This window comes from Schistocerca gregaria, chromosome 4 (assembly GCF_023897955.1).
Source record: "Schistocerca gregaria isolate iqSchGreg1 chromosome 4, iqSchGreg1.2, whole genome shotgun sequence".
NCBI lineage: Eukaryota > Metazoa > Arthropoda > Insecta > Orthoptera > Acrididae > Schistocerca > Schistocerca gregaria.
Genome location: NC_064923.1, coordinates 42,136,448 through 42,155,554, shown reverse-complemented (window position 1 = coordinate 42,155,554; position 19,107 = coordinate 42,136,448). Strand labels below are relative to the sequence as shown.

The 19,107-nt window shown below is 44.7% G+C and overlaps 1 protein-coding gene across 9 annotated transcripts in view; it reads left to right on the top strand.

Moving 5' to 3' along the window:
• Positions 1 to 19,107, top strand: part of LOC126266854 (mucin-5AC-like) — a 622,221-nt gene that overhangs the window by 253,066 nt on the left and 350,048 nt on the right. For 2 of the 9 annotated variants that reach the window (XM_049971464.1, XM_049971463.1), the window contains exon 2: positions 4,144 to 4,281. The exons of 5 other annotated variants lie outside the window; for them this stretch is intronic. In XM_049971464.1, coding sequence (XP_049827421.1) covers positions 4,144 to 4,281 — 138 coding nt within the window. Of the gene's footprint in view, positions 1 to 4,143; positions 4,282 to 14,738; positions 14,996 to 19,107 lie in introns of all 9 variants that reach the window. 2 more of the 9 variants (XM_049971465.1, XM_049971468.1) reach the window with 2 other exon arrangements.

The window sequence follows — 19,107 nt, the reverse complement described above, 5'->3', positions numbered from 1 at the left end:
TCTATTTTGTAATCACCGAAATAAAGTCACGTAACTGCCACCTACACAGAACTGCTAACAGTGCAGGGCGCAGAAATTTAAATAGAAAGTGTTCCTTTCCACTTGAGCTGCTCTACTGCGCTATCTATTTGTTAAATACGTCGAGCAGTTCAAAAGAAAAGCTGTAACGGTCTACCTCTCGGAAGCCTAGATCCGGCCATATGCATTATCTCACAACACTGGAGGAATGGTTGTTGACCTCAGGAGCTGCTGTAGCTACGTGTCAGCTAGTAGCATAAAGGTAAGCATCGCGCACTTCAGCTAAGACGTCGCGAGTTCGAGTACATTCACTGCTACATTTTTTAAAACGCAATTATGCTGTCTGCTGAAGTTATCAATCTAATGGAACTTTGAACATAATTCCTTTCATTAAAAGGAAGGTCAGCGTTGGCCGTAATATTGATGTTTTATTGATAGCAGAATCGATTTTCGATCACACAGTGATCACCTTTGGTGCTGTACAAATTTTTATTGTGATCGCTTCTCAGTTTTGGTTATTGATAACTTGATACCAGTGTCTGAGTTTAATTTGTACAGCACCGAAGATGATGACAATGTGATGGAAAATCGATTCTGCTATCAATAAAACATCAATACTACGGCCAACGCTGACCTTCATTTTAATTTAACATATATGGTCGTTGGGCACACAGCACTCCATGGAGTCGCCAATCAATAATTGCTTTCACTTCTCAACCCAAAATAGTCGCATGTGGTAAAATGGCTAACTTCTGCGACATTTGGTCTTTTCAAGTTTAATAGACGGCCAGGCAGTAGATGCATCTTGAAACTTTTGTATTATGTATGGGGAGAGCACATCGTGCCAAAATACGTCAGAAAAGTATTTTCTACGTTAGCTGTCGTTTGGTAGTGGAATTTTATTCTTCTTTAAATCTTGTTTGACGGCTTTAACTCAGAACAAGTTTTCTATATGCATGTAATCAATAAACTGCATGTGCATTGTCAGACTGTTATAGATAACATCAGAGAATTCGCATATATCGTTGATGATTAATTTCTCTTTAATGTTTACTATTATTTTAACAACACTAAAAGAAACCTTACGAAAATTGTGCACTGTATTATAAGAAATGAAATAAAACTACCCATGATAACCTTACGACTAAAGTCTGTTTTAATAAAACTGAGTATCTGTACACAAGCGTGCCTCTATCGGCAAGAATTAGTAAAATACTACTCACTTAGATTTCGATTGGGTCTGTGTTTTATTGGTATGCTGTGTCAAATTCCAGAGGTATACAAATGTGGCATTTCGTAAATAAAGTTATGTATTCCTAGAAACTCAAAATTTGCTTGTCAGGAGCGGAAAGAGGCGTTACCTGTTGTGCAGCATTGTAAGTTTTTCTCCATTGCACTATGAGCCGAAAGTATTTTCTTGCGATTTACTTATCGATATTTGATATGACTTCTTGTAGCTCTTTCACAGAAGGGATGAAAACGTTACAGTCAGCGAGACCGGAACTGTGAACCATAACAGACGCTTTTTCACAGGCAACACATTGCCGCAGAGGTGGCGAAGATTTATGTGCCTTTGCTTTCCCTCACGAGGTCAATAGTGGCTAGAACTCGTAAACCGCTTTTCAAAGGACAGATTAGTTGCGATTTCCACGTGCAACAACTTTCCTGGGATAAAAACCGTAAATTTACAATCTTTTGTTACACATCAAGCGATAATAACTCAAATTATTCAATGGAAATGACAGGAGAAATCAAGTGAACTTTGAGATTAATGTTGGACCTTTACAGATCTTTACGAGCTTCCTTCTTAATCCATGTCTTCCTTTCCCAGGTGTCCTAGAAATGATAACCTCCTATTTTTCAAAGTCTCCGATGTTTTCTCCACCTTTTTGTAGATTTCATTGTTACTCCGAAGGTTCCAGCCGGTTTCACCCTGGACTAGAAGATCCATGTTTTTCCGTAGTATTCTTCTTTATAGTATCTCCTGATTTTCTACCTTGTAATTCATTGAGAGTCATTTGCTCACATACAGGCACTCAGTTTTTGCCACAGCACTGTAGTACTTTATTATGGCATTCCCAGAGATGCACTTTTTTTTTGTAAATGTTTTTAGTTAATCCGTAGGCTTTCTCCATTTTTGAGATCCGGTCCCCCACAGCAGCTCTCTCCAATTTTTTTACTATCTCAATCCGTCCAATATCTGTTTCAAGCAATTGTGGTCCATTTCTGTCACTTGTCACGAACTTAGTCTTCTCTTACAAGATCCTAAGTCCTGTCTCGCCAGCGATCCTTTCTAGTAGATTGATCTGCATGGGCGCTTCTTCTAAGTACTCTGGAAGTATTTCAAACTCATCAGCGAAAGCCAAGCAGTTGGCTTTGATTCCTCCCCATTTTCTTCATAGACAGATTGTACTAATCCCTTGATTTTCAAGTTCGGAATTCCAAATGCTCATCATCTTCTCCAGGAGACATCTTAAATACTATTGGTGATAATCCATCGGCCTGTCGCACATTCGTCTTTTTTTCAAATGGGTGGGGCAATTCTCCGATAAACTTCCCTTTGAAAGTTGTGCCTGTTAAGGTTTCTCTGATAATATTTCCCAGCTCGTTTTTGACACCAAATTTTCTGATGATCCTATCTAGGGTCTCTCTGCCCACCGAGTCAAAGGCTTTTTTTGAAGTCAATGCAAGAAATCACTATACTTTTGCCATTCACCATTCTGTGTCGTGTTATTGATTTCAGATTAAAAATTCGTTCGGCACAGGAGCGGCATTCCGGTACCCACCCTGGTATTCTGCAAGTTGTTTATCTAGGATTGCTTCAGTTCAAATTCAAATGGTTCAAATGACTCTGAGCACTATGGAACTCAACATCTGAGGTCATCAGTCCCCTAGACTTAGAACTACTTAAACCTAAGGACATCACACACACCCATGCCCGAGGCAGGATTCGAACCTGCGACCGTAGCAGCCGAGCGGTTCCGGACTGAGCGTCTAGAACCGCTAGGCCACCGCGGCCGGCTGCTTCAGTTCTATTCGGCAGTGTCTTTGAGACGATTTGTAGATGACTGGGAGAAGTGAGACGCCTCTGCAGTTGTATACATCTTGTTTCTCACCTTTCTTACGAAATGGGTCGATCAGTGCCGTTTTCCATTCAACTGCAACTGAATTCACTGGTACCGTCTGCAAAATTTGTTGGAAATAGTCAGTAGTAAAGAAATAAGATATAACCTTTTATTATTTTATTTCTTTACTACTGACTCTATTTCCAAAAAAAATTGCAGACAGTATTCACATGTACGACTGAATGCAGTTGCAAAAATATGTTATTGTATGACACATAGTTCAGAAGATATGCCGTTATAAACACAGACGCGCATAGAGACGCCCCATCATGCATGACGTTTTAATTTATTATTTCTTTACTACTAAATCTGTTCACCCCACGCGCCGCAGACAGTTTCCAACGGCACCACTGGATGCGCCTCCAAAATTGAGATGTGGGCAGACGAAACTACTGCAGGATGAAATTCGCTAGTGATGTAGTTGAAATATGTGTACAAATCAGTGTGAAATAAGTTAAATGTATGTGACACTTACGTATTCAGGTAAGGTCTAGCTTCAAAAACTCTACCTGAAAGCGTGAATCGATTTAACCACACTTGTTACACATATTATTTACTGTATGGATAGAAATACTGTGACGTTTAGAACGAGCTGCCTCCAGTTAGGTTGGGAGTGATAACATGGAAAGGGAAGGGGAGAGGAGGAGGTGGATGGAGAGAGGAAAGAAAAGATGGACAAAGGGACGGGGAGCAGGGACAGAAAAAGACAAGAAGAGGTGGATTTAGAGGGGGAGGGGAGGAGGTGAGAGGTGATGCACAGAGGCAGGGTAAGGCGAACTAACGGAAGCGGCATGTACACGTACCCAGGCAACGCCTGGTGCTCAGCTGTGTCCTGTAATTCACTCAGTCTGTGGCCTTATCAGCTAAAGCGTTCTTTTCAGTTACACGTAACATTCCTAGCGTTCTAGATCCCACACACGCGAGCATGTGCAAGTTACACATTGCCAATAAATTCAGTTACTTCGTGTTGGTATTCAAGGCATGTTCTCCATGTTAAAAGGTTTCGGCGACCGCAGCTGTCCCCGACGTCTCACAGATCCTGACATCTGTCGTCGTGAATCCGTATGTGGACTGGAATGGCACTGAGTGCATGGGAACCACCCCTGGAGACCGTGTATGCAACTACAACTGCAGGAAGGTGAGACCCCAACTAAGCACTGTCTAATGCTCTAACTGTAACTTACCATGTATTTATTATTACTTTCTATTTTATTTCTTGTCATTTATACCTAGCGATTCAGACAGGTCATATTTTGACGATATTATATTGCACATTTACTTAACGGGAAGCTTATGCGGTTTCTTAGTGTTTTACGAATATTGCAGCATTTATACTTGCATACTTGAATGCAAGTGGGAAACGGAAATGCTTAAAATTAACAATTTTTGCTTTAAGAAGATGGGAAAATAGGAATATACGGAAGTGTTTACTGTTGAAGGCTCCACCCCCAATGCTGTCCAGGAGGGAGTACCTAACAAAGACACTGAGGCTCTCGCTCGTGGACATACACTGCCCAGTCGACTACTACTAGCCGTCAGAGGCTGGGGAAATCAGCAAAACTTCCCAGTCTCTCGCCCACAGTTGATATGGTCACACATCTAGGTTAGGTTCCTTTTCTTCCGTCTGTTCTGAACAACTGCATGTACTTCATATCATCATTTACCTTAAAATCTAATGTTAGTTTCTGTAACACTCCAGTTTCCACGAACTTTTAATTACTATGTGTGTGTGTGTGTGTGTGTGTGTGTGGGTGGGTGGGTGTGTGTGTGTGTATTGTGTCTTGCTAATGAAACAGTCAGTATTGTTCCATGTCTAAGATATATGGTTCACCTTCATTAGCAATTAGCAATTCTACAGTATCACAGAACAGAAAAAGAAATGGAAAGTCCAGCACGGAATAACGACAGTATTAATGAAAGGATAAATTCCTCGCAGACGGGCACAGCGATAAGACTGTTACACAAATGACTTTCGGTCAAAAGGCCTTCTTCAAACACAGAAAACTCACACATTCAAGCAAGCACAACTCACACAAACATGACAACTACTGAGGCCACTCGGTATAAAACTGTCCCTGATAGGAGAAGCAATCTGAGCGATGGTGGCAAGGAGGAGACTGGGAAATCGAGGGGTGATATCAGGGTAGGGGGGGGGGGGGGGGAGTGTGTACTGCTGCTTGTGGGAGCATGCAGGGATGTGATGGGGCAGGGTAGCTGCACTTGCGCTGTCTGAAGAGGTGGAGACAGAACATGAGAGAACAGAAGGGGGAAAGGAGGTAGAGGTGTGGGCATTGGTTGAATAGAAGGCTGTGTATTGCTGAACTGGGAGCAGGAAAGGGAATACAGACAGGGACTGGTGAAGTTACAGGAATGTAGGGTATACTGCAGGGAGAGTTCCCATCTGCACCATTTAGAAGAGCTTCTGTGTAGAGAGGATCCACATGCCACAGGCAGTGAATCAGTAATTGAAGTGGAGCACATTGTGTTGAGCAACATGTTCAGCAACTCTGTGATCCAGCTGTCTCTTGGCCACAGCTTGCCAGTGGCTATTCATGCAGACAGAACCAAAATCTGCTCCCCTCTCTGCCCCACGCCAAGCTACGCTTTCAATAGTATACGACAACTTGTAATAATTTGCATTCGTTACAGTACTTTTACTGTAACTACGTTGTGAAACACACTAACGCTTTAAACAGCCATATAGCCATCAACCCAGTCAAACTAACAATCGGTCACTGCTGTTTGTGAACACCAGAGCAAACTGGCCCCTCAGACTCGAGTACAGTACTCTCGTTGCATACCACAGCGAACAACACCCCCCCCCCCTCCCCTACTCCACCGCCTCTCTCTCTCTCTCTCTCTCTCCCCCCCCCCCCTCCCTCTCTCCCTCTCTCCCTCTCTATACCAGCAGCCACGTGTCCTGCTACCTCACAGGAGTATCCTCGCACCACTGCAGAACCAAACTTGAAGAACTCGAGGGCAAGTGACTTGCAGCGCAAGCTTAAATGGTCTTCACCTTCAGATCAGCGTCTCTGGTCGAAAGACTAAACCACCGACGATCATTGATAACTAGAGAGGTACCACTCTGGCTGTAAAGCCACTGCGCATGGTTCAGGTGGAAAGGGTACTGGGTAGGATACTTCTCATTTCTGGGCACGACTAGAGGTAGTCGAAACATTGGAACAGAATGTGATTCATTTGCTCTAGTCCTGGGTTGTATTGATCAGGAGAGGAATTCTCCCTTGTTGCTAGATGGTAGGAAGGTGGGAGGCAGTAGGTGGCTGGAGAAGCAAGTCCATGATATCCGTTGTGCACCAGGTTAGGAGGCTAATTTCGGTTAGCGAAAGCCTCAGTGAGACGCTTGCTAAATTTGGAGAGGGACTCATCACCACCGAAAATGTGTTGGCGACTGGTGACTAGGCTGTATGTAATGAGCGGCAACTGCTGAGGAGAAGGTATCGCTTGTAGTTGATAGGTTGGATATGGATGGAGGTACTTATGTAGCGATCTTTGAGGTGGAGGTCAACATTTAGGAAGTTGGCTTTTCGAGTTTAGGAGGAGCAGAATGAGGGAGAAGGTGTTGAGTTTCTTTAGGATTGTGGATGGGATGTCCTCACCCTTGATCCAGATCATGAAAATATTGTCAACGAATCTGAATCAGGAGAGAGGTTTGGGATTCTGGGTAGTTAGGAAGGGCTCCTCTACTTGAAACATGATCAGATTATACAGGCTGGGACCATAGAGGTGGCCATTACTGTTGGATTTGTTCATAGGTAATGCCTCCAAAGGTAATTGAATTGCGGGTGAGGATGTTGAAGGTGATGGTGTCCAGGAAGGAAGTAGTAGGTTTGGAATCAATTGGGCATTGCGAAAGGTAGTGTCCAATGTTCGCAATACCATGGACATTACGGATGTCAGTGTACAGGGATATAGCATCGATAGTAACAAGTAGATTAACATGTGCTAAAGGAAAAGGAACTGTGGACAATTGGTGGAGGAAATGGTTGGTGTCTTTGATATTGGAGGGTAAGTAACAGGTAATAGGCTGAACATGTTGGTATATGAGAGCAGAGATTCTCTAAGTGGCAGCACAGTAACTGGCCACAGTGGTGTATAATGCTAGTTGAATTTATAGTATTTACAAAGCATGTACAAGGTAGGAGGGCGAGGAGTGGTACGAGTGAGCCATTGTCACTAGGTAGAATTATAAGGGTAGGGTCAATTTTTAAGTGGTGGAGTGTGTTTTCAGCAAATGGAACGTTAGCTTTCATACTGGCTGAAGGAATGATGGTGAGACAAGATTTCAGGTTAAGAAATTCTGTAACTTTAAGAGGGGGAGTTGTGTCATCGTCAGAGGACTGAACTGAGTCAGAGGGAGTTCATCCCATTTCACTTCTACATCCAACCTTGATCCAACTCCCACTGCCATGAAATAACCCTCTCTGAAAAGTCCAGAACCTCTTACCTGAAACCTTGCCTCACCATCATTTTGCAAACCTTCAATATGGATAGTAACCTGACATCTGCAGAAAAAAACCTAATCCATCACCTACAAATTAATCCTGGCCTTATAATTCTACCTGTTGAAAAGGCTCCAGAGCTATGAGAGCTATGAGTTTGAACCAAAGTGATTATGTGGCATAAGCACCAGCTGTCAGATTCTTCCATCTACATACCCTTCCACAATGACCTCATTCCAAAAATATAATGGGAACTCCAGTCGGTCCCCAAATCATTGCCTATCCAAGGATCTTTCCCATGAATCTACCTTTTTCCTCACCCCTACCATTCCCTGCACATCTACCTTGCATATGCTTCATAACGTCCATAAACAAGACCATGTAGGATGCCGCATCGTAGACAGTTACTGTGCTACTTCTGCTCTCATGGAACAACACGTTAGCATGTAACTCAACCTCTTACATCAAAGACATCAACCATTTCCTCCACTGATTGTCCACAGTTCCTGTTCCTTTACCACAAGGCACCTTGCTTGTCACTATTGATACCACCTCTCTGTGCACTAACATCCCAAAAGCACATGGCCTTGGCACTAGCCCATGGCCCCCCAATGCCCAGGAGACCCCAAGCCTATGACCTACCTTCCTTGCACTCAAGTGCCCAATAACTAAATTTATCTCCTCCGGCGATTCCGTCACTTGCGCGTAACATTTCATCTTACGCCTGCATTTCACGCATGCATTTCCACGATTAAGACTGATTGACCTAATAATTCCACTAGCACGTGTAAGATTCTTTCACCAATATGATCCCAAGATTTTATATCTTTCTTGCATTTTTTCCGTAATGCTATGAAGACCGTCTTCTGGCTCTCTTCTCTTTTGACACTACACTGTAAATATGCATATAACTATTGCTTTCTTCTCTACCTTTGCCTCGTTTCTTCGTTTCTGTTAGGGCTACTATGTCCATATCATCCTTTTTTTATTTTACGAAATATTTCCTCACCTTTAGTGGCAATCCCAGGGACCTTCCATTTACCTAGATTAACTGTCTTTCTCTGTGCAAAATTTTGTTTTCCAGAAAAACAAACCTGTTCATCTGAGGGTGTTTTATAGGGAAACTTGCCCATGGCATTTCTACAAGTGATGGGGTGCAGACGTAACGCCCCAATGCCAGCCTGGAGAATCGGGCAATCTTTAGTCGCGGTTTTCTTCCATTAGAACGACTGCCTGTCTAGGCTCAGTCTTCATGAAAAATGTATGTTGACAGCGTTAGAGTCCTCCTGTTGTCAGCTTCAAAAGTCGGTTCTCAGCACTGTTCCTCGAAAAGAACATAGTCTTCCCTCCAGGGATTCCCATTTGAACTATCTAGTGAGTGTAATCTGACTACTGAAGAAGAAAAGTTACTCCCTATGCAGAGTGACTATCACGATAAATTTAAACAATTAGCGTATCACTTTGATGTCAATGACTTGGCGCATGGTGGGTGGAGTTGATGACTAGGGCACCAACGATATGATTCTTCACTTGGCGATTTTTTCGTTGCGGCAATATCTTTTAATGATATTTGAGTCTCTCACCTACACAGAGGTATTACCGAATTTATGAAGTGATACGTAGTATAAACCCTATATTTACAACTTCTCTGTGCTGTTACCGTAAGACAGCGTCTGAAAGTGAGAAGGTGTCCTGTGACAGTGCTAGATCTTAGGACTCAGCAATGAGGTGAATATTCTAGTCCTGTGATGCATGAGTGAGAGTCAAGGAAAGATATTTTTCTACCTGATGAAAGAATACTTAGAGGGAATATAGCCTATGTCATAGTCCTGTACAGGATTTCACAACAAGTAACGATACTTTAGCGATGTAAAAACGCGTGTCTTGTCCAATCTCTTCTACCTTTAAAAATAACTCGTTTAAATAGGAGCAATCTACATTTCGTGTGAGAAATTCGAGGTGTGTGGTCACAACATCACTGCCTCTGATTGGGTAAAGTGGGTTTTTTAAACTGGGTGGTCTACATTGGGGAGTAATTGTTTAGACTACTGTATTCATCCAAGCTGCAGCTGCTTGTTTCTCAGTGCACTGTGGCTGCCTGCGGTCACGAGGAGTCAGCAACTGGAAGTAACGGATTAGCACAGCCTGGATCAGGTGTAAAGAGTGCACCGACTTGTCTGACTTTGCCCACAGCAGTGAAGGCTGGCGAAGTGACCAGTGTGCTGGGTGAGCCCGACAGAAGCGGACGTGTGTGTTGCATGAAAGAAGATTCAAAGTGATGAATATTTGTGCTGCACGTATTGATAACATCTGAATTCCTACCACTCCAATCATCCTCGCATGCACTCCAAGGCGGCGGTGGTGCAGTCTGTCACACATGTGCATCCACGACTGCAGCTGCGGCTACGGCTGTGGCTGTAGTTTCCTCTTGTCCTTGAACCTTGGCGCCAGTGATGTACGAGGGGACAGGCGTGCTGTTTCTAGACGTCTGTGAGGCGAGTGTGCGACATCTACCCACGGCAACTACGGCTAGGGGCTGGCTCGTGGTTCAAGTGTGTCGTTCTTCATTCTTGTCAGTACATCGCAGTAGACTGTCTGCAAGTGGTAGTTGCTGTTGTCCCTATCCAAATGGTGGTTACTACACAGCATTTCATTCCACTCCCTAGTGATTACACTTATTACATATTGGGGAACAGGAGTGGACAGTTGAGTCATGATGTCTACCCAAGTGGGGAAACCCTGTCTCCTGCAAACTGGTTAATTAAGCAATAAATATCATTATATTAAAGACTTTGATTTGAATTTCGTGTCATTAGCTCCTTCCTCTCCATCACAGAGTGAGTCTTTTGCCTACCAATTCTTTTCTGAGAGTGTTGTTAGAGTTAGGCGCGATGGGTAGGGGGGATGGAACGTTCTCTGGTGGTGGCACTGTGCACTAGCTCAGTCGATCCCTGCATGTCGAGATGAGTACACACACGAAAATTTTCCAATAAGACGGCACCTCCAATTGGCAACAGTGCAATTACATACTTACGGCAGGTAGCTGTTGGATGTGAGCTTTTACCTCGAAATAAAAGTGAGATCCAGCCCCTGTAAACTGAATTGTATAAAAAACAGTATATCCTATAATATGCACTACTGGCCATTAAAATCGCTACTCCAAGAAGAAATGCAAATGATAAACGGGTATTTATTGGACAAATACACTCCTGGAAATTGAAATAAGAACGCCGTGAATTCATTGTCCCAGGAAGGGGAAACTTTATTGACACATTCCTGGGGTCAGATACATCACATGATCTCACTGACAGAGCCACAGGCACATAGACACAGGCAATAGAGCATGCACAATGTCGGCAATAGTACAGTGTATATCCACCTTTCGCAGCAATGCAGGCTGCTATTCTCCCATGGAGACGATCGTAGAGATGCTGGATGTAGTCCTGTGGAACGGCTTGCCATGCCATTTCCACCTGGCGCCTCAGTTGGACCAGCGTCCGTACTGGACGTGCAGACCGCGTGAGACGACGCTTCATCCAGTCCCAAACATGCTCAATGGGGGACTGATTCGGAGATCTTGCTGGCCAGGGTAGTTGACTTACACCTTCTAGAGAACGTTGGGTGGCACAGGATACATGCGGACGTGCATTGGCCTGTTGGAACAGCAAGTTCCCTTGCCGGTCTAGGAATGGTAGAACGATGGCTTCGATGGCGGTTTGGATGTACCGTGCACTATTCAGTGTCCCCTCGACGATCACCAGAGGTGTACGGCCAGTGTAGGAGATCGCTCCCCACACCATGATGCCGGGTGTTGGCCCTGAGCGCCTCGGTCGTATGCAGTCCTGATTGTGGCGCTCACCTGCACGGCGCCAAACACGCATACGACCATCATTGGCACCAAGGCAGAATCGACTCTCATCGCTGAAGACGACACGTCTCCATTCGTCCCTCCATTCACGCCTGTCGCGACACCACTGGAGGCGGGCTGCACGATGTTGTGGCGTCAGCGGAAGACGGCTTAACAGTGTGTGGGACCTTAGCCCAGCTTCATGGAGACGGTTGCGAATGGTCCTCGCCGATACCCCAGGAGCAACAGTGTCCCTAATTTGCTGGGAAGTGGCGGTGTAGTCCCCTACGGCACTGAGTAGGATCCTACGGTCTTGGCGTGCATCCGTGCGTCGCTGCGGTCCGGTCCGAGGTCGACGGACACGTGCACCTTCCGCCGACCACTGGCGGCAACATCGATGTACTGTGGAGACCTCATTCCCCACGTGTTGAGCAATTCGGCGGTACGTCCACCCGGCCTCCCGCATGCCCACTATACACCCTCACTCAAAGTCCGTCAACTGCACATACGGTTCACGTCCACGCTGTCGCGGCATGCTACCAGTGTTAAAGACTGCGATGGAGCTCCGTATGCCACGGCAAACTGGCTGACACTGACGGCGGCGGTGCACAAATGCTGCGCAGCTAGCGCCATTCGACGGCCAACACCGAGGTTCCTGGTGTGTCCGCTGTGCCGTGCGTGTGATCATTGCTTGTACAGCCCTCTCGCAATGTCCGGAGCAAGTATGGTGGGTCTGACACACCGGTGTCAATGTGTTCTTTTTTCCATTTACAGGAGTGTATATATACTAGAACTGACATGTGATTAAATTTTCATGCAGTTTGGGTGCATAGATCCTGAGAAATCAGTATCCAGAAAAACCACCTCTCGCCATAATAACGGCCTTGATAGGCCTGGGCATTGGTTCAAACAGAGCTTGGATGGCTTGTACAGGTACAGCTGCCCATGCAGCTTCGACACAATACAACAGTTCATCAAGAGTAGTGACTGGCGTATTGTGACGAACCAGTTGCTCAGCCACCATTGACCAGACGTTTTCAGTTGGTGAGAGATCTGGGGAATGTGCTGGCCAGGGCAGCAGTCGAACATTTTCTGTATCCCAAAAGACCCGTACAGGACCTGCAACATGCGGTCGTGCATTATCCTGATGAAAGGAAGTGTTTCGCAGGGATCAAATGAAGGGCAAAGCCACAGGTCGTAACAGATCTGAAAAGTAACGTCCACTGATCAAAGCGCACTCAATGCGAACAAGAGGTGACTGAGATGTGTAACCAATGGCACCCCGCACCATCATGCCGGGGCCAGTCGGTGTGGCCAAGCGATTCTAGGTGCTTCAGTCTGGAACCGCATGACCGCTACGGTCGCAGATTCGAATCCTGCCTCGGGCATGGATGTGTGTGAAGTCCTTAGGTTAGTTAGGTTTAAGTAGCCCTAAGTTCTAGGGGACTGATGACCTCAGAAGTTAAGTCTCATAGTGCTCCGAGCCATTTGAACCATCATGCCGGGTGACATGCCAATATTGTGATGATGAATACATGCTTCCAAAGTGTGTTCACTGCAATGTCGCCAAACACGGGTGCGACCATCATTATGCTGTAAACAGAACCTGGGTTCGTCCGAAAAAATGACGTTTTGCCATTAGTGCACCCAGGCTCGTTGTTGAGTACATCATCTCAGGCGCTCCTGTCTGTGACGCAGCATCTAGGGTAAACGCAGCCACTGTCTCTGAGCTGATAGCCCATGCTGCTGCAAACGTCATCGAACTGTTCATGCATATGGTTGTTGTCTTGCACATGTCCCCATCTGTTGACTCAGGGATCGAGATGTGGCTGCATGTTCTGTTATTGCCATGCGGATAAGATGCTTGTCATCTCGACTGCTAGTGATACCAGGCCGTTGGGACCAACACGGCGTTCCGTATTACCCTCCTGAACCCACCGATTCCATATTCTGCTAACAGTCATTGGATCTCGACCAATGTGACCAGCAATGTCGCAATACGATAAACTGCAATCGCGATAGGCTACAATCCTACCTTTATCAGAGCCAGAAACGGGATGGTACACATTTCTCCTCCTTACACGAAGCATCGCAACAACGTTTCACCAGGCAACGTCGGTCAACTGCTGTTTGTGTATGAGAAATCGGTTGGAAACTTTCCTCATGTCAGCACATTGTAGGTGTCGCCACCGGCGCCAACCTGTTTGAATGCTCTGAAAAATTAATCATTTTCATATCACAGCATCTTCTTCCTGTTGGTTAAATTTCACGTGTGTAGCACGTCATCTTCGTGGTGTAGCAATTTTAATGGCCAGTAGTGCATAATTGTATTTCTTGTTGTGAGATCCTTCGTCTCCAGCATGAAGTGAGTCCTTTCCCCGCCAATTTCCAGATTTGGAAGGGGAGGGAAAGGACTGGAGGAGCTCCCAGAAGGGGGGAGTTTAATTAATTTATCGGTGAGGGGAGTGCCCAGAGAGCTGGGGCAGGAAGGACGAGTAAGAGGGTAAGGGGGATGGGTGAACAACAGGTTAAGGACCTGTCAGTGAAAAGAGAACGGTAGGTTTGCTTTTAAATGTATACACGCTCCTGAATGTAGGCAACCCACACTAACAAAATTCACTGATGTGCTTGCTGCCCTACTACTTACAGGGTCTTCATGACTGATGTCACTGTAGTCGAGTTAGCTCACAGGCACCTAATTCGTGGGGAAGCGTGGTTTTGAGGGAAGAGATAGTGAAATTTTGGCACATTTGAAAGATTTAACGGTCATTTTAGTGAAATACTGCCAGGAGTTTCTCATCTGTGGGTAGAGGACGTGAAGTGTTTCATATACAAGACGCCGATAGATTCTACTGAACATGGTTGCCTGTTTGACTGAAGTTGCAACCATTGTTGGTGAAACACCTCGTTATCATGTAGGTATTAGACATGCTGATGCGAATTGTGCGTAAGTGTAAACATACGACATTTTTCTGCAAGATCTCTAAAGAATATTCGTTACACGGCAGTCTGAACAGAATCTCTGAACATCACTTCGTGGACACCTAGCGGGGAAACGGTGAGTTGTTTGTCATATACAAGAAGTGTTTACTTTCGTACACTGTAACCACTCTAAAATTTTGTACGCAGTGTTTTACACCCTATATATTGTGCAGTTATAGTGTATCTATAGTGCATATGAAATTTCCTAAAGCTAGTCAAAAAACATTGCTGGTTGGAAACGTAGAGTTAGAACGCCATAATACTGCATCAGATCACTTACATTACAAAAGTTATTTCTTTCCACAGGTACTGCTCTGCCAAGGGGAAGAACAAGCTATTGAGTTGATAACGTGTCAGGGCAACTACGGATGCGTTCGTGGGGAATGCGTCGAAGGCGAATCGGAATGCGAGGTGGAAAACTACCCCATCACGTGTACAGGCATGGGGCTCTTCCCTGACCCTTACGACTGTACCAAGTTCCACATCTGCAAGGCGGAGGGAAACTCTTCCGTGAGACACTGCAGCGACGGCTGGGCTTATAACCCACTTACAGGCGTGTGCAGGTAAGGTGTAACAATTTTCCTGCTGAAACGGAATTCCCAATAGTAACGTCGTCTTTTCACGCAGTTTGAGACAGCTACCACAGGCCACCTAAGAATTCCTATCTGGAATGAGGAAGTATACACAGCTAAGCAAGGAAGAAATTTTTAACGTTATAGCTGCCGAGTTATGATACCGTCGTTATTTTTAACTTAACTATACACTTTTCTGTACTCCGTGGCATTGGAAGAACTCTTCACAGAGGACTTCAAGGATATAACATGTCGATCAGTCAGTTTCAAGATACCGCCAAAAACAACTATCCCTCTGTTAGGAGAAAACGTCTCACAAACCTCTGCCCTGTTGTATCAAATGCAAGCAATCACACGAATCACGTAAAGTTCGAGTGTTTATTATTATCACTGTCATATCAAGTGCTCAAAATCTTGACCCCAGACAATGATATAAGCTAAAAAGGCATTTCAGAAACGTTGAATTTTGTTCAAATGTGTGTGAAATCTTATGGGACTTAACTGCAAAGGTCATTCATCAGTCCCTAAGATTACACACTACTTAACCTAAATTATCCTAACGACACACACATACACACACACACACACACACACACACACACACACACACACACACACACACATACACACACATACACACACACACATATGCCCGAGGGAGGACTCGAACTGTGGTGTCACCGCAGACACAACACTTGCTAGGTGGTAGCCTTTAAATGGGCCGCGTTCCGTTAGTATACGTCGGACCCGCGTGTCGCCACTATCAGTGGTTGCAAACCGAGCGCCGCCACACGGCTGGTCTAGTCTAGAGAGACTCCCTAGCACTCGCCCCAGTTGTACAGCTGGCTTTGCTAGCGATGGTTCACTGTCTACATACGCTCTCATTTGCAGAGATGACAATTTAGCATAGCCTTTAGCTACGTCATTTGCTACGACCTAGCAAGGCGCCACATTCAGTTACCGTAATGTATTCTGAACAGATAATATTGTGAATCATGTACCGTCTAGAGCGACTTTCATCATTAATGGATTAAAGTTATCTAAGTAATTACGTCCGCTTTCTGAATTATAATTTCTGATCATGTTCCAGACCTCACGTCAGTATAGTTCTTCCCTCCTCACGCCAGCCTGCGTGAGCTAAAACGCGTGCATTTCGGCCTCTACTCGTAACACGGTGTTGGCTCTTCTGCCAACACAACACGAACCTCCGCCGGGACTAGCCGCACAGTCCATGACTGCAGCGCTTTGGACCGCTCGGCTAATCCCGCGCAGCCGTTGAATTTTATTTGGATCTATAACACAACAGTTCCACAATCGACGGCATTTCACGTTTCGTGTCTCATCTGAGTTTTCTTGTAAGCCTGTTGTTTCATTTAACTCACAGCTGGAAGTCCAAAAGGGTTACTTCTGGTAAGCAGGTTATCTGCGGGCATGTGAGACAGCCCAGACCTTAAGCATGAGATTACACTAATAAAGATTTCCACTCTCAGGTTACACGCTGGGGTCTGTAGGTGCCCCCGACTCCCGGCCCCGTTGGGAGCCGCTGGGAGTTTACCGAGGTCACCCAGGGGAACCCTCCACATGAAGTAAGGAATTGTGATAATTACGTAGGTTGGTATTTAAATAGTGGTAACACTGCTGTGGAGACACTATGCAATGGGAATCTGCTACTGTAGCTGATAGCACACGTTGTTGACATACCTTCCTTACCTCCGACCAAATGGACTCGGCCGTCCAACGTCATCCGTGAGAGCGGGCAATCGAGGGAGACACAGTCACTTGTGAGCGAGCGGTCTGACGTAACGGTGTCACTTTGTTTTCGAAACGGGAACTTCCCCAAAAAGGGAAGTAGGAGTAATCCGCTCAATTACAGGCCTATATCACTAACGTCGATTTGCAGTACGGTTTTGGAACATATACTGTGTTCGAACATCGTGAAGTACCTCGAAGAAAACGATTTATTGGTACACAGTCAGCACGCATTCAGAAAATACCGTTCTTGTGAGACACGACCAGTAAATACCGTTTTCGTGAAACACAACTAGCCCTTCATACTCATGAAGTAATGAGTGCTATTGACAGACGATGTTAAATTGATCCGTATTTTTAGATTTCCAGGAGGCTTTCGACACCATTCCTCACAAGCGTCTCCTAACCAAACTGTGTGGCTCTGGAATATCGCCTCAGTTCTGCGACTGGATTCATGATTTCCTGTCAGGAAGCTCACAGTTATAGTAAGAGACGGAGAGTCATTGAGTAAAACAGAAGTAATATCCAGCGTTCCCCAAGGAAGTGCTATGGGCCCTCTATTGTTCCTGATCTATATATCTATACGACATAGGAGACAATCTGAGAAGCCATCTTAGATTGTTTGCAGTTGATGCTGTCATTTACCGTCTTGTAAAGTCATCAGATAATCTAAACGAATTGCAAAATGATTTAGATAAGATATCTGTATGATGCGAAAAGTGGCAATTGACCGTGAGTAAAGAAAAGTGTGAAGTTATTCACAGGAGTACTAAAAGAAATGCGCTAAATTTCGATTACGTGATAAGTTACACAAAACGTAAGGCTGTAAATTCAACTAAGTACTAAGGGAGTAGAATTAGAAATAACCTAAATTGGTACGATCACATAAACAATGTTGTGGGTAGAGCAAATCAAAGACTGCAATTCATTAGCAGAATACTTAGAAGGTGCAACAGATCTACCAAAGAGACTGCTTACACCATGCTTGTTCGCCCTACTCTTGAGTATTGCTGTGCATTGTGTGATCCGCATCAGGTGAGACTGAAGGATAACATCGAAAAAGTTCAAAGAAGGGCAGCTCGTTTTGTTTTATCGCGAAATAGCCGAGACAGTGCCACAGACATGATATTTGAATTGGAGTGGCAATCATTAAAACAAAGGCGTTTTTCGTTGCGACGTGATCTTCTCATGAAACAATCACCAATTTTCTCCTCCGATTGCGAAAACATTGTGTTGGCACCCGCCTACATAGGGAGCAATGATCATCTCGATAAAATAAGAGAGATCAGGGCTCACACAGAAACATTTAAGTGCTCGTTTTTCCCGCGCGCCGTTCGAGAGTGGAACGGTAGACTGACAGCTTGAAGGTGGTTCATTGAAGCCATAAACTTTACTTAATTATGTACAAAACATATGTTCAAAACAACAAAATTTCATAAAAGCAATTCTTCTTGTTTTCAGACAAGTTATGATTATTATGATTATTATTATTATTATTATTATTATTATTATTACTATTATTATTATTATTACTGACATTGGCTGCAGTTGTATAAATATGTTGATAAGTATAACTGTCGTACAGCAGGTGCTATTAATTTTGCACTCACATATTTATCTGAATTTAGAAATTTGTGAACACCCTGAGTGTACACCTGCGATCCGCCACTGCCCATAAGAATAACTGTTTGTGGAGAGTAACCACAAATACTGGTTCAGCAACGGCCGAGACAGTCGTACAATTAAGGTGTGGCCATCTGGTCGCCTACAGAAGGAGCGCCCCATCCACCTCCAGGAAGGGGAGGGAGGAGGGGAGCGACGGACAGCCCGCCACAGCGGGTAAACGCTGCTGACCGTTGAAAGCACCAAGCACTCTCCTCACCGTCCCCTTTCTATCCGAACCAGCGACAAACAATGTCCCCCCCCCCCCCCCAACTATAATGCTTCTAAACTTGCGCCTATTCGTGAACGACACCATTTTCAGCCACGCAGCACTCCCACGTTGAAAGAAGACACTTAATTATAATTACCGTACCTAAACAAAAAAGACAGCTATGTTGTTAATATACGCGACGTTACCGAAGGTCACTTTTATTAAATACAGGGAAATCCGAGTATAGCTATCGCTATTAACGTAATTTCGAATGATCCCTAGAATTCCAAATACACAGCCTGGACAACTAACACTGTGCAGTATTTAAAAAAATTAATGCTCCCAAAACTTACCTGTTCATTAATAATGAGCAACATCGCATATGTATGTACGGTTCTAACAGTGGAAAGCCGAGAAATAACCACTAACCTGCCACAACAAGGTATTTACTCAAATAAACCCTGCAGTAGTACTAGTTAGT